At 31.7% G+C, this 14,264-nt stretch overlaps 1 protein-coding gene across 2 annotated transcripts; it reads right to left on the bottom strand.

The window, feature by feature from the left end:
* Positions 1-4,524: 4,524 nt before the first annotated feature.
* LOC107937632 (abscisic acid receptor PYL8) lies at positions 4,525-7,345 on the bottom strand. Of its 2 annotated transcripts, XM_016870555.2 has the most exons (4): positions 7,151-7,345; positions 6,787-6,975; positions 5,422-5,637; positions 4,525-5,071 (listed from the first exon to the last, which is right to left on the bottom strand). In XM_016870555.2, the coding sequence occupies exons 2-4, from the start codon at positions 6,925-6,927 to the stop codon at positions 4,856-4,858; spliced, it is 573 nt and encodes a 190-aa protein (XP_016726044.1). In that variant the 5' UTR covers positions 6,928-6,975; positions 7,151-7,345; the 3' UTR covers positions 4,525-4,855. The 2 variants fall into 2 exon arrangements, with proteins under 2 accessions (XP_016726044.1, XP_016726043.1); XM_016870554.2 differs by having other exon boundaries at positions 6,787-7,238.
* Between the last annotated feature and the right edge of the window lie 6,919 nt (positions 7,346-14,264).

Raw genomic sequence — 14,264 nt, 5'->3', positions numbered from 1 at the left:
ATCACTATGGTCCAACATCGGAAAAGAATTTATAGGTAACGTTGGCATTTGATTTGGTCTTTCCCCGTACATATTCTGAAAATACTTAGTCGCCTCATTCTGAAGATCCTCTTCATCATATAGCCAATCTCCGTTCGCATTTTTTTAGACACGTGATTCGATTATGCTTCCTTCTTTGCAATGCATAGGCATGAAAAAACTTGGTATTGCGATCTCCTAAATGAAACCAATCGCATCTTGCTTTCTATTTCCACAATAGCTCTTTATTGTGTAAAACATTTTCAATCTCCTCTCGAATCTGAAATTCCAATTGAATCAAATAATTTGAATTCAAATTTTCTAGAGCTTTCTGAGTTCAAGCCAGTTTCTGTATCAACTGTCTTTTATGAACATCTAAGTGTCCATACACCGTCCTATTCCAATTCCTAATGGACATGGTAAACCGTGACATAGATTCTACCATATTTCCGTTAAAGTCTCAATTATCTCAAACAAAATTATTAAAACAGGGATGCTCCGCCCACCTAGCCAGAAACCTAAAATGACGCCTTTAGGCATAAGAACTCTCGATTTAAGAGACAGTAATAAATGTCTATGATCATATTTCAATTTGGGGAGATGTGTGATTGAATTATAAGGAAAAACATTACTCCAAGCATAATTCCCAATAGCTTTATCCAGACACTTGAAAATGGCCCCTATGCCATGTAAAGTTAAGACACTTAAACCCCAAATAATGTAAATCAACTTCTTCAAGGAAATTACCAAACAACAAGCATCTCTGTTGACCTCATCTCTTTTTATTAGGAGACCGTGGCATTAAAATCACCAATCACGAGCCATGGAATAGAAGTATTTGGAATGACTTTTTTGAGATCTTCCCAGAGGCTCTTCCTTTTTCGTCTATCAGGACTCCAATAAACGAAAGCAATGAGAAAGGACTATCAACTAGTACCCTCGAAGACTTGTGCCAAGATAAATTGAGGATGATTACACATTGTTTCTACTTGGACTGAATCCTTTCAACCAACCCAAATACCACCAGAAAAACAAATTGCCTCCATTCGATGGGAATGTTAAAATCCTAGTTTCGCAATAATTCTATCTGCCTTATCACCACTGACCCTTGTCTCAAGTAGAATTATAATATATGGATTATGTTCCTTGTTATATTCTCGAAGAATCCATGAGAATTTAACACTCGCACAACCTTGACAATTTCAAGAAAAAATTTTAAATTTATAAGGAAAGTATGAGAGATAAAACCATGCCTTACTGCTTAGGCTCATGGTTTTATCCATAAGCTCTCATTTTGTGCTCCCAATCACTGGTCGGACTTTCGTGCTCAATCGAGCTCTAATTAGTTCAGCTATTATATTCATCGAATCCGTTAGAGGAACCTTTGAATTTTCAGAAACTTTAAAACGTTCCCCACGATCTTTAATTTCGATTCAGTCTCTTCCCGCTACGAATTTGGCCGCTTTTGAACCTGAAGCCCTGTCCTTTAACAGCAGAAGACGTCTCACAGCTCCAATTATGAATTTCACCATTTCCAAGTTCATTGCTTTTTTAAAAGTGCCCGCTGAATGTTTTTCAGTATTTAGAACTGCATCATTTAGCTTAATCCTTCAAAAATAGGATTAAGACATGAAACAATCATTGTTTAAGAATTAAAAAAATTATTAGGATAATTTAAAATTCCAAAACATGTCTGGGATTTATTGATTATAGAATTTGCAATATTAATAAAAGGTGGAAGTTTTTATAACATCCTTGGAAAAATTACCACATAAGGACTTATTTAGCTTAAAATCATATTTTCTAATAATTCCAATTTGACCCCTTTAATTTTACTAACTATACAATTTAGTCCTTAAACCTCAATTAATAATTCTGTTAAATTAATCTCACCTAAATTCTAATTAGAGACTAATTACCCCCTAATAATCTCTAACCATCACCGTACTCACTCTCAGAACCCCTTTTGGTTAAACTTTCTAGAATGACTCGGTTTAAGAAATATGACCCAAAATTAACTTTTTCAACACCAGCGAGAAATGGGTCATTACATTAAATGAGATTTTTAATGCTTTTAATTAACTTTAATATTTGGTAAAGTTAGAATAAGGAGATCAGCACTGAGATGTGAAAAGCTTAGCGTTTAGGTTTTTAATTCCGTGTGCAAGTCATAATTGGACCAAAGAGTTTGTGATCAGTTGCAGCGTAATCTAAAAGTCTTTGCATATTTCCTTAAATTTGTAAGGACCCTTGAAACAATATAGTTTGACATGTACTTAGGATATGTTAATTGGTTGATTCAGTTACTTTGGTTCTATTTTGAAACTAATTGATTATTCAATTGAATTTTTTGAAATGATTTTATTTTTACAAGTACATTTATAATGTCATATAGTTGTTTAAAATTTATGTTTTTATGTGTAATAATTGGAAGAAAGATTGAACAGATTGCTACGATGATCAATGTGATACTCCAGATTCGAATGAATTGTCGAGTCAGATTTTGTAGTGTAATAGGAACTCTTCAAGTTGCTTCATCGATATTGTCTTCCCCTTCAGCTGTTGGTAGTTGAAGTAGAATCATTGAATTCATCTTAACCATTTCAACGGAATTGGTCTCAACCTCCTCATACAATAGTTCATCCATATCAAGATCATGAGTCAATCTTTCATTATTAGGTTCCACTACGTCTTTAAACGAGGCTTTGGTATCAATTTATAGGGAATCAAATCTGGATACTAAAGAATCTAATAATAGACTCAATTAGCATGATTTGATTAGGGAAGATTTATTTTACAAACGGTCACGTTCTAGAAACCTTAACTTAAAGTGACAAGGTCTCACTCACCACCGTGATTTAAAAATTAAAAGATACAAAATATCACCACTTTTAAATACCTCATACTAATAGAAACTATATAAGGTTGTTTAATTGTTGTTGATCCACCAAGAACAAGAAAATAAAGGAAATTTACAAAAAAGAACAAATTTTTACTCAAATTCTCATATCACCTTTTCATTTACACCGTTAATCTTATATAGGCCACTTGAGACATCCCCCAAGCATAGGTTCACAAATTACATGACAAATTAACACAAAGCATTGAACAATTAACTTGTTCAGATTCAATCCTCTTAAATAGTTTTCAATATAACTCTTTGTAGAAAATTCTTGAAGTCACATTATTTGTTTTGATGAAAACTAGACTTCCAAATCTTTCGCACTTGTCCGACTTGTGAGTCTGTACAAACTTTAATTTGAATTTGATGAATGAATCTTGGGCTTTTAACAACTTTGAATTTTGGCCATCTTTTGTTTCTTCTTCAAAAGTCTTCTCATCTTGCGGTCATTAGGCTTTCAAAGCTCTAGATTCAACCCTTCAGCTTGGGCCATAGTAGTTAGCAAACTCAATATATGTTCCTGCATTAACTATGCACAGAGTATACGGAAGGTGTGGCGTGGTCTTCCACCTCCCAAATTCATTGTTTTTACTTGGCAACTCCTCGAAGAGCGCATCCCTATTAAGATGAAGCTAGTCAAGTGAGGCATCAATATTGACAACAACACTTCCTGTCCGTTTTGCAATAAATCAGATGAGTCTATTTTTTCATTTACTTTTTGCTTGTGATGTGATTGTGCCCGTGTGGCAGTAATGGCGTTTCGCATGGTAGGTTAACTTACCCAATGTTGTTGTCAATGCTTAGTTTGAGGTGTGGTGAATGATATTTTATGAGAGTCTGGTCACAAAGAAATGAATGTATTTTTAACCGTAAGGTGGTGGATCAGGGGCAACATTTAAGGCTCGCTTGGTGATGGAACGGTTGATACATTTATGAAAACCTAAGCCTATTTTGGTTCAAAAAGGCTCCTTGGGCACGTAAAGAGAATCTGCCCCTCCCAAAGGATCCATAAAGTTCAATGCGATGGAAATGGATTTGTGTTGTGTTCTTTTTCAAGCATTCTCCCGAGATCGACTTGCAATTTAATTGTACAGTGCAACAGCAACAACGCCATTCAAGAAAGATGAATGCGACTGGAGGATGTTTCCAAAGTCAACAATAATAAAGATGCAAACCTGCTAGCAAAACGGGCGCTTATTTTGGTCAGTATTGCTACTAAGTCTATGTGTTTGGTTGTTGTGGTGAGATACAATAATTTATATCATAGTCACCTTTTCGATTGTACCTTGGGGCTTTCATTCCTTGGCCCTATCAAAAATAAAAATGGACGCAGCCAATTCAATTCTTGTAAAACCGAATCCAAATGACTTACGAGCTCCGTATGTCTAGTTGATCGCCTCTCTTCACCCTAAAGCCGAGATGCAGGGACAGCATTAAAGAGAGTGATCTTACGCCATTTATGACTTAACCTTTTTCTGCTTTCAACGGGAATGCCTGCAGGAAGCAAATAAACTAGCCTGTATCGATAGCATTTTCCACTAAACTTCGACCAAATCTGCAACTAAAAGCTATAACCCTCATGACAAAACCCCCAAAGCCAACTCTTTTGAACTCCAATAAAGACGATCCATTATATACCCAAATTAACAAAATTTTGGTTCTGCTGAACAGCAACCACTCCCCTTTTTGTTCGACTGAAGAAACTTTTATAATATTTGTGGTTTTTGATCAAGTAGAGACAGGGAATCCAGCACATAATGTTAAAATCAAAGGAGAGAACAATAACAAATGGATGGAATGCAGTGTGAATGCATCTAGAAGATGGAAGACCAACAATTGCCAGTCCATCTCTCAAGCCTCCGAAGATACGAAAGCCCCGAAGCTTCATCCATGGCAACTATGGCCACCACCTTACAACTGTCAGCTCCCTGACTTTCAAAGATCAATGGGTTCTGTCCGGTCCTGCACTGCTAGCCCTTCTGAAACATCTGCAAGAGATTTGAGATTGCACTTGATCAAAGCTTCAACAAAGTAGCATGTCTCATCCTTTGTGTTTCCCTCGGGCACATCCACCACAAAGGATTCAATGACTAGAGTCCCAGGTCTGCCATCTATGATCTCTGGATGGAGTGAGATGATTGACGAGTAGTTCTGGATTTAAAAAGAAGAAAACGTTCAAAGAATAAGACACACCCCAAATCTTCATTTCACCATGGTAAGCTTAAAATTGAAACTTCAACCTTGACTAGCCACTAATGAACTAAAGCTCTTCAAAAGATAATTCACCACCAGTTTTTGCTGCAACTAACCCGTTGATCAGACGTTCACATTGTTCTTTTACCAGATTTTCACAATAAAAAGCTTCCTTGTTGAATATTTGAACATGCATATTTTTATGAACCTTGATGAATCTTACAATCATCATGGAGGATGAATCGTAAAAAATAAAAATAAAAACAGGATAAAAAGGTTAAATCAGGAAAAAGAAAAGAAATCCCTACCTTAAGTCTATGATCCCCACCAATAATCCGGATGCTGAGGATATGCTCATCATCATCAAGGAGTTCGAGTCTTTCAGTGCTTGTAGTAGCTGGTAGCCCTGACTTGACATCAACTTCTCTAAGACTCCCAATTTCAAGGTTTCCTTGTGCAACACACCGGCTGACAAAGGGTTTATACTTTTGAGGTTGGTCAAATCGCCTCACCAGAGACCAAACCTATAAAAGGAAAAAAAGCAATACAAAATTCAGATTCAATCAGGTAGAAGATTACAAATTCACAAAAATATAAGAATCAAGCTAGTGAGGAACCCATTGTTTCTACATGATCTGAATATAACTACTATAAGCTATCTATCTTCCCCCCTTCTGTCATATTCTTCCTCCAGTACAGAACAACTCTAAATTACTAACCATTCATTTGATATGTGCAAAATGGAGAAAGAAATGGGTGAAAAGATAAAGATAAAAGAAAAGGTTCCAGCATATGCCTTGCGGCATTCCCATTGGTAAGAAATGCAACAATCTGGAATATAAATTGAATTTCATTCAATTAAATCTTAACCTCATGGTTCCTAAACAAAGCAACTATACAGTGGAAACGTATTTATCCTACAAATACCTTTAAACAACCCAATCAAAGAAACACAACAAATTTGTTCAAACAGTTTCAGAGAATAGTGAAGAGACTGATTTTGTTAACAAATAAAAGGAACTAATAATATAAATCTCAAATTTAGGATTTATTGATACTCAAAATATCAAAGAAAAAAACGACTTAATCTAATATTTGAGTAGCTCCTTAGCATTTAAACTAAGCAACATGATATCTGTTTCGATCGCGAGAGATAAACCTTTGATTGTCGTATTTAAAAATAATCTTATTTAACTCAACAAATCAACCCATACAAGAGATTCTTCATCTCAACATCAATGCAGTGAGTAAGAGTTAAGGAAGCTTATGTAAACCAGTACAGCAAATGTAGAAAATTAGATTCAATCTTCTTTCTTCTGTTTCCATGAATAAATAAATTCAGTCAAACCAATCAAGATTCAAAGAACTAACAGAAAATCATCACAGATCAAGATTAACTTCTTCAAGAGAACAAAAATCGAACATTGAAATACGTATACATATCACTCGGAAAACATGCAAAAATAAAGATTAAAAAGAAATCACTAATCAAGAAGGCCATACAAGAAGAACATATCTTCGTAATAAATCAAAATCGCAAAGACAGTCGGAAAGAAAAGAGAACGAAATAGCGATGCCTATGAGTGAGAAGTCAGAAGAGAATTTTCTTGAGAAAGATGAGTTGAAAGGAAAAACCACAAAAAAAAAACGTAATCAACGGGAAAGAGAGTTACGAGAGGAACAGGAGCTTTGATCCGCTTGACGACGGCAGAACTACACTGATTCTCTCCAGTCTCATGTCGATGATGTCTCCTTACAAACTCAGTCGCCGCCACCGCACCGGCACTCCCAAATCCATTGCTATTCCCATTCATTTTCTCTTTTCCTCTTATCAATCCAAACACGCACACTTTCCTCTTACGCTAACAAACAAAGATAAAGAAACACTCAAACTCGTCTCCAGCGATCACGATTCGGTGACCGACCGGGAAGAGTCACCGACGAATCTTCTAAAGCCTATTAAATCTGGTTTATCTCAAGAGAGAGAAAAGAAGCAGCAGCGTATGAATCAGCAGCATAAAAAGAAAGAGAAGGTACCTGAGTTCTTCCACCTCTAAGCCCCCTCCCTAATCCCTAGCTTCTACCTCATCACCTGAAATCATAAAATTATTAATAAAAAAGACAACGCGTTTCGATTTATTACTGGATCACCTCTTATAACTTGACATTGGATTAGGTATGTTATTACGAGAATTGCCACGGATTTTGTCTGCTTCTTCTTTTGTCTTTTCCTGCTTGACCAAACTGCCCGCGTTAGTTGTGTTAAATGAGGGAAATCTAAAGTGGCGGTTGGAATTTTAATTGTTAGTTTGTTGTTTTTATTAAGATTATTATTTTTTAATATTTTTATTTATATTTATTTTTTATATAATTTCTAGAACTATTCGCTTAAATAAAAGATAATGCGTTTTAACGTACTCAAATTCTTATCTTCCTACATAACAACAATTCAGTTAATCCATTATAACTAATTATTTGAATTGGTGCCTATCATTAAAAATTCAGTTAATCCGTTAATGGGTTGTTGACTTTATTTTATTTTATTTTTGACTAAAATTACACATTTTTCTATAATTAGTTCAAAATATTTTTTGGATTTATTTGCTATATAAGACTAAAGATTAATAGTTTTCTATTTTCCATCTTCTTGTTTGTATTTTTGGAAAAGTCATACAAGAAAATGATGATAGTTTTAGCTTGATTGTTTGACTTCTTCAAAATACTTCTTCTAGTTTCTTACTTGTATAACCTTATCACTAATTTGTTTTCTCTTTTAACATTTTTTAAAGAAAACATGCAAAAGAAAACACTCAAAAATCCCTTTAAAGAAAATCTTAAAATTTTGTCTTGAGTACCCTCAAGATCATTCATTCGTTATTAATGTAAAATATAAGAATTATTTATATCAGAATTAAAAAATAAACTAGGAGAATCATTGTTTTTATCAGTAAAGTTGAACACCCAAAACACATAAAGAAAATTTCAGAATTAAAGGAAAAATAAAATTTTCGTAAAGAAAAGGAGAGGAAAAACGTATCATGGTAAGATCAGATCTTGAAGAAATTGTTAAGGATATTTGAGGAGCATATAGCCAAATCCAACCACAAATCATTATGTACAAATAAACACTATGAACATAATACTCATTGTAAAACTATAAGTCAAACAAATAAATCAAAATTATCCTCGTTTTCATTTGCTACTTTTCCTAGAAAACAACAAACAAAAGAAAATTTACAAGCTTTAGTCTTACGTTGCAAATACACAAAAAAAAAAATTGGACTAATTACAAAAAGGTCCCTAACTTTAGTCATGTTGGGAATCAACCCAATTAAGCAATGAACACGTAAAAATAGCGAAATAAATTGAAAAATTGAATACACAAATTTAACGTGAAAAAATCCATCTAAATAGGATAAAAAATCACATGAAAAGATAATTTTACTATAATGGCAAAAGAACGAAGAATACAAAAGATAGAGATGAAAACTAAACCCTGAAACTTGAAAACAAAGAACCCTCAAAAGGTAAACACAAAATTCTCTAAATGTGTTATGAGTTCTAATCTCTAATGGGTGTATTTATAGGCTAAATTCATAGGTCAAATAATAATAAAATAATCTAAATTAATCAGAATTTGATTGAAACAAATAAATAGAGTTTAACTGAAAAATTATTTCTCAAATTTGACTGAAATAAGAGTTATACTCAACAAGTCAAAAGTAAACAAAAATGGAACATCAGCAATCCATTAGTAGATTAATGGAATTTTTAACGATAATGACCAAATTGAGCAATTATCTTAATTATTAGAGTGACTATTTTTTTTTTTTGAAATGACCAAAATAATAACGATGCTATTTTAAAGTAGCATGCGATATAGTTTCCCTTATTTTTAATTATTGCTAATTTTTTAAGGCTTAACTCATCCCATCTTGCCTTTTTTTTTTCCTCCGAAGATTTGTCTAAATAATTTTTTTTCAAGTTGAACTTATTCTACAAAAAATTATATCCCTTAAAAAAATTCTACCAATAATAAACTGTCGTGTCATATAAACTTTAAAAAAAAATTTTAACTTTTTTTATTTCATTTTTATCTTGTACATTATTTATTTCTCTTTATTTTATTTTTATTTTTTCCTTTCTGTTTTTAATTTTTTTATAATATTTGGCAATATCAATTGTGCTCGAAATTCATATTTCTAAAGTTGAGGTACTAAAAATTAATTCTATTTTTAAATTTCATTACTTGCTTGCTTAATTTGATGGGCTCTAAAAAATTCTTTCATTAATCAAAATTGATATTTTTATAATAAAATTAGAGCCATCGAGATACCAATTCGAAGATAGGAGTTGAATTAATTGAGTTACAAATCGATTTTATGGTGCTAAAAAACAATTAACCCATTTTGTACCGATCATGGATTAATGAGATCATTAAAAACTTCATTTATTTTAGATTTCAAGTACTTTGATGGAATTAAAGAGATTTTATTAAAACAACATTCTAAAGGTACATTTTTAAATTAATTAAGTTATTATATTCATAAAAAATTAAATTAAATATAAAGGTAGATAGTTTTATTTACAACTTTGCAATAAATTTATACCGACATATAACTACTTTAAAAAGTAGATTGCGTTTTAGCTTAATTGGCATAAACATTGTTATCAATGCAGGATGACGTAGATTTAAGTACGCTGAAGCACATCATCTTTCTATTTATAGGTTGGGAATGGACTATAGATAGTTCCAAGCATTGCATCAGAAAAAAAAATGATCGGAACTTATAATGAAATTATGGGTAAACAATAAAAATAGTCACTTTTGTTTGTCTGAGATTACATTTTAGTCACTTATGTTTGAAATGTTACGTTTTAGTACTTACGTTATCGTTCTGTTACGAAGTGGTCACTCTACCGTTAAGCTCTGTTACCTCCCTAATAGCAATCATACGGCGCAGTCCAAATGGGTTTTAAATGTCAATTTGGATGTCCAGTTGCTGGGATGAAAATAATTTTTTAATTAATTAAATTTAATTTGGACAACCACGTAGGACATCTAAGTTGGAATTTAAAACTCATTTGGACTACCATGTAGGACCGCTTTTAGGGAGGTAATAGAGCTTAATGGTAGAGTGACCACTTCGTAACAAAAAGAAAACGTAAGTGACTAAAACGTAAAATTTCAAACATAAATGACTAAAATATAATCTGAGACAAACAAAAGTGACTATTTTTATAGTTTACCCTAAAATTATTAAAAAAATATTTTAAATACCCCTTGCTTGGTAGGGAGGAAAATGCAGGCTCCTTTATGAGTCCATCTACTAGGAGGCCAACCTCATTATGGTTGGGTAGCACGAAGTTGTATTAGGAGATGTCAGTTTTGAACTTTTTGTTATATTTATTGGTCTCACATTTTTTGGTATATTTTTTTATTTGTTTTTGAAAGATTTATGGTTGCCGACTACCATAAAAAAATAATGCAACATTTACTCTTTGGTAATTTTTTTTCATATTAATACCTAAATTTAGTAAGTTTTTTTAATTTTGATCTCGACACTTTATAATTTTTTCACATCTTTTTTTATAAATTTTATAAAAAATTCTAAATTTTTAAAGATGACGTGGCATATTTTTAGTGTATTTATGACAATGATCAAAATTGGGACCCAAAAAAAAGTTCAGTGATTGAGTTGTGAAAAATTGCCAAATTTAAGGATTAAATGATGTTTTATCTCTAAAAAATTTTAACTTAGTTTTTAAATTTTAAAATTTTTTAATTGAGTTTTTGAACTATAAATAATGTTTTAATTGAGTTCTTAAATTATAAGTATTTGTTGATACACAACGAGGTTATAAAAATTATTGATGGTTCACATGATGGTATTGAGAGTTGTACAAGGTCGTTCAAAAGGCTTTAAAGAATGATAACAGGTTTTGAAGAGATCTTGGTCAAGGTTGAGTAAAAAAAATCAGAAACCAATCTGAATCGAGGTGTTTTGACACTTTTTGAAATATAAATTAAGCAATCGTGATTATCCGAACCGAAGCAAATCGAACCAAACTGAATTCTAATTTTATGTCATTTATAATAATTTCAATATTAAAATAGTGAAAATAACTTCAAATTTTTGTATAAAATATTTTTCAAAAAGATATTGTATAAGAGTTATTGATTTTCTTTATTTACATGAAAAATACTTTTTTTAGGAATATTTATAAAAAGAACTGAACCAAAATATTTTGAAAAATCTAGAAAACTCAATTGAATCAAAATGAACTCACCCCTAATCTTAGTAAGGTTTTTTAGTATGAAAAGATTTATTTTCTTCTTTCAGTCAACCATGAAGATCTATATGCCTTTGTGTAGGTACCATTAAACATCTGTCTTGATGGGGAGAAACAACTAGTTGAGTCGTGATGGGTTTATGACACTCCACACCTGACTTGATCGTTAGATTTGAATATGAAATGTTATATTCGTTGCCGGTGCAACTTATATTAAACATACATAACATTCCATATATTTAGATCATATAAACATATTTCAATCACAAGATAATCATTTAATGCTTAAATGAGGTTAGATACGAGCTTAGAACTCAATTCAAAACTCTTATAAATTTTCATCATGATGTCTCGAGACAGGGGCCTATATGTCATGAGGCGATCTATATTATAATTTTAGAAATTTTGTTTTGATGTTTACATTGTTGGAAAATTTTGATTTAAAAAATAATAATTTTCGGTCATAGTTGAAAATTAAAATTTTAAAAACCAAGTCGGTTTGCGATATTTATGGTAATAAACTTTTCCTAAAAAGTACCTATGCTTTGAGCGAGACGGATCCTAGACGTTCTTGGCTTTCAACCGAACGACCTTCTCTGCTATTCTTGTACCACAAATTGCTTCAAATGCGGGCTCAAATAATCATAAACCAAACACAGAACCAGTAACAATTTATTACTTTCGGTAGGAAAGTAATTCTCTCTCAATAGAAACGATTAAATTATAATTCAAGAAAATAGAATTTATTCTTAGAAAATAAATTATCACTACTTTTTGACAAAATAGCAATATTTGAAACTTCTGTTAAAACTCTTATAAATATCTCTACTAGTGTTATCTATTTACATGTAGGATAGGAGAATCCTAGTTGAATTAGTAAACACAAATAATATTTATTTAACAGAAAATAATATTTTACTCTATGTAGAGTGGGAGAACGGCACACTCTAGTAAATAATACTAGGGATGTTGTCCCCTTATTATGATTAGGGGATTTGGGTCTCTCTTGTATTTTGTCCAATTTTATATGCTTTTTGAACTTTTAATTCAACAATTTATAATTTAATCTAACCCAATTCTAATTCTGTTAAAGTCATTACAACTTTACCGTAAAAAATCAATGAGGAAATACATTTAATCTTCATATTCAATAAATTCATAATGACTGATTACTTTAATTCCATTTTTGAACTTCAATTATTTAATAAATTAAATAATAATTCTAAAACTTAAATTAATTCTCAAGTCATTTTTATACTCAATGAGAAAACACACTCATCTGTGAATGTGGCCCATTTCTCTAACTTCATCATTTTAATTATGTTCACTTGGTTCTACATTCAATTTATTTATGGTTTCAATGAGCTAGCAGAGGGACTGATTAGAGATATGTAATTAGGGTTCAAATAATTTATAATTGAGTTCCAACTTTTCACCTATTAATTATAAACTTATATAATCATGAAGTCATTCCACAATAGAATCGTGATTGAGCTCTCCCCTGTTACATACCATTAAGAAAGCTACTTAATCAGTGCTCGTCCATAGAACTTCTCATCAGCGTGTTACCCTAATGAGATATCATTGATAAATTTGTTCTTCCAATGTTATTCTATTTTATCTCATGGTAATGATTACATCTTCCTTCATAAAAAGTCAATTACTATCAAATAATAATTAAGTCATTTATCACAATGACAAAAAATCCGTGACCATGTTTACTTTTCATCTATCATGTAATATCGATGAGAGGATATCATTTATCCATTAGTTGGGATATGAATTCTACTATTGTGAATAATGCTACATACTGTAGAAGTTGTACAACAATTGCACCAACTTTCAATTCCTTATCTATTTAAACTCGGGCTTTTACTTACATCAAAGTATACGAGTCACACATACATAGTCCATCATCCACTAAAGATCAAGGTATGTCACATTGTGAACATCACAAGTGAATAATACAAGTCACATCTATGTCTCTATCTTTTGGGAGTCATTCTCTTTGTTAAACCAAGTTTTATTTGATAATATGTTTTGATATAACAAATTAAAGTGTTTTTGAATAAAAATTAAAGTTGAACAAAATTGGAAAAATGATAAAATCAAGTTAAAACTGTTTCAATTGAGTTAAAACATTTTCAATCATGTTAAAATTGTTTTTAAACAAGTCAGTATTACTTCAGGCCAAAAAGTAAGTATCGATAGTTTTCAAAATATCGATACCCATTCTAAAATCGATACCAATTTGACGTTATGTTTTCAGTCAATTAGAAAAAGTATCGATACGTTTTACCATATATCGATAAATTGTCTTTGGTATCTGTCGAAACAATTTTTAAATTTGAAAAAACGGGATCGACTTTTAAAAATGGAGTCGCCACCGATCTTTTATTGAGGTGTGATCGGATCACCTTAAACATAATTTTAGGTCTGCGAATTTTGAGAAAACAGGTTCGGGAGTCGATTACGCACGAGGAAGGGTTAGCACCCTCGTGACGTCCAAAATTGTTACCGAATTGATTAATTAATGTCTTAATGTCGAAACTTTGAAAAGATTTTAAAATACGATCCTTTTGAGTAAAATGAATTGGACGATGAGATTTATTTATTTCAAAGGAATAAATCGTCACACTCAGTAAGTTAGAGTGCAATATTTTAAATCCTTGAAATTAAATTTATCTTTTGACTTTTAAAATCTATGCATTTGAGAAGGATATCCGACTATTTGGGTCAAATGAGAAAATCAAAACCCAGTAAGTTAGGACTCGGTTTCACAAAATTCCTAAATATCGAATATTGCCTTTATTTTCATTTATTAGAAAAGATCCTCGTCTCGAGAGAACAATATGTC

Source organism: Gossypium hirsutum, chromosome D04, assembly GCF_007990345.1.
Source record: "Gossypium hirsutum isolate 1008001.06 chromosome D04, Gossypium_hirsutum_v2.1, whole genome shotgun sequence".
NCBI lineage: Eukaryota > Viridiplantae > Streptophyta > Magnoliopsida > Malvales > Malvaceae > Gossypium > Gossypium hirsutum.
The sequence above is the reverse complement of the archived record's forward strand: the minus strand, read 5'-3'. Positions and strand labels throughout refer to the sequence as shown.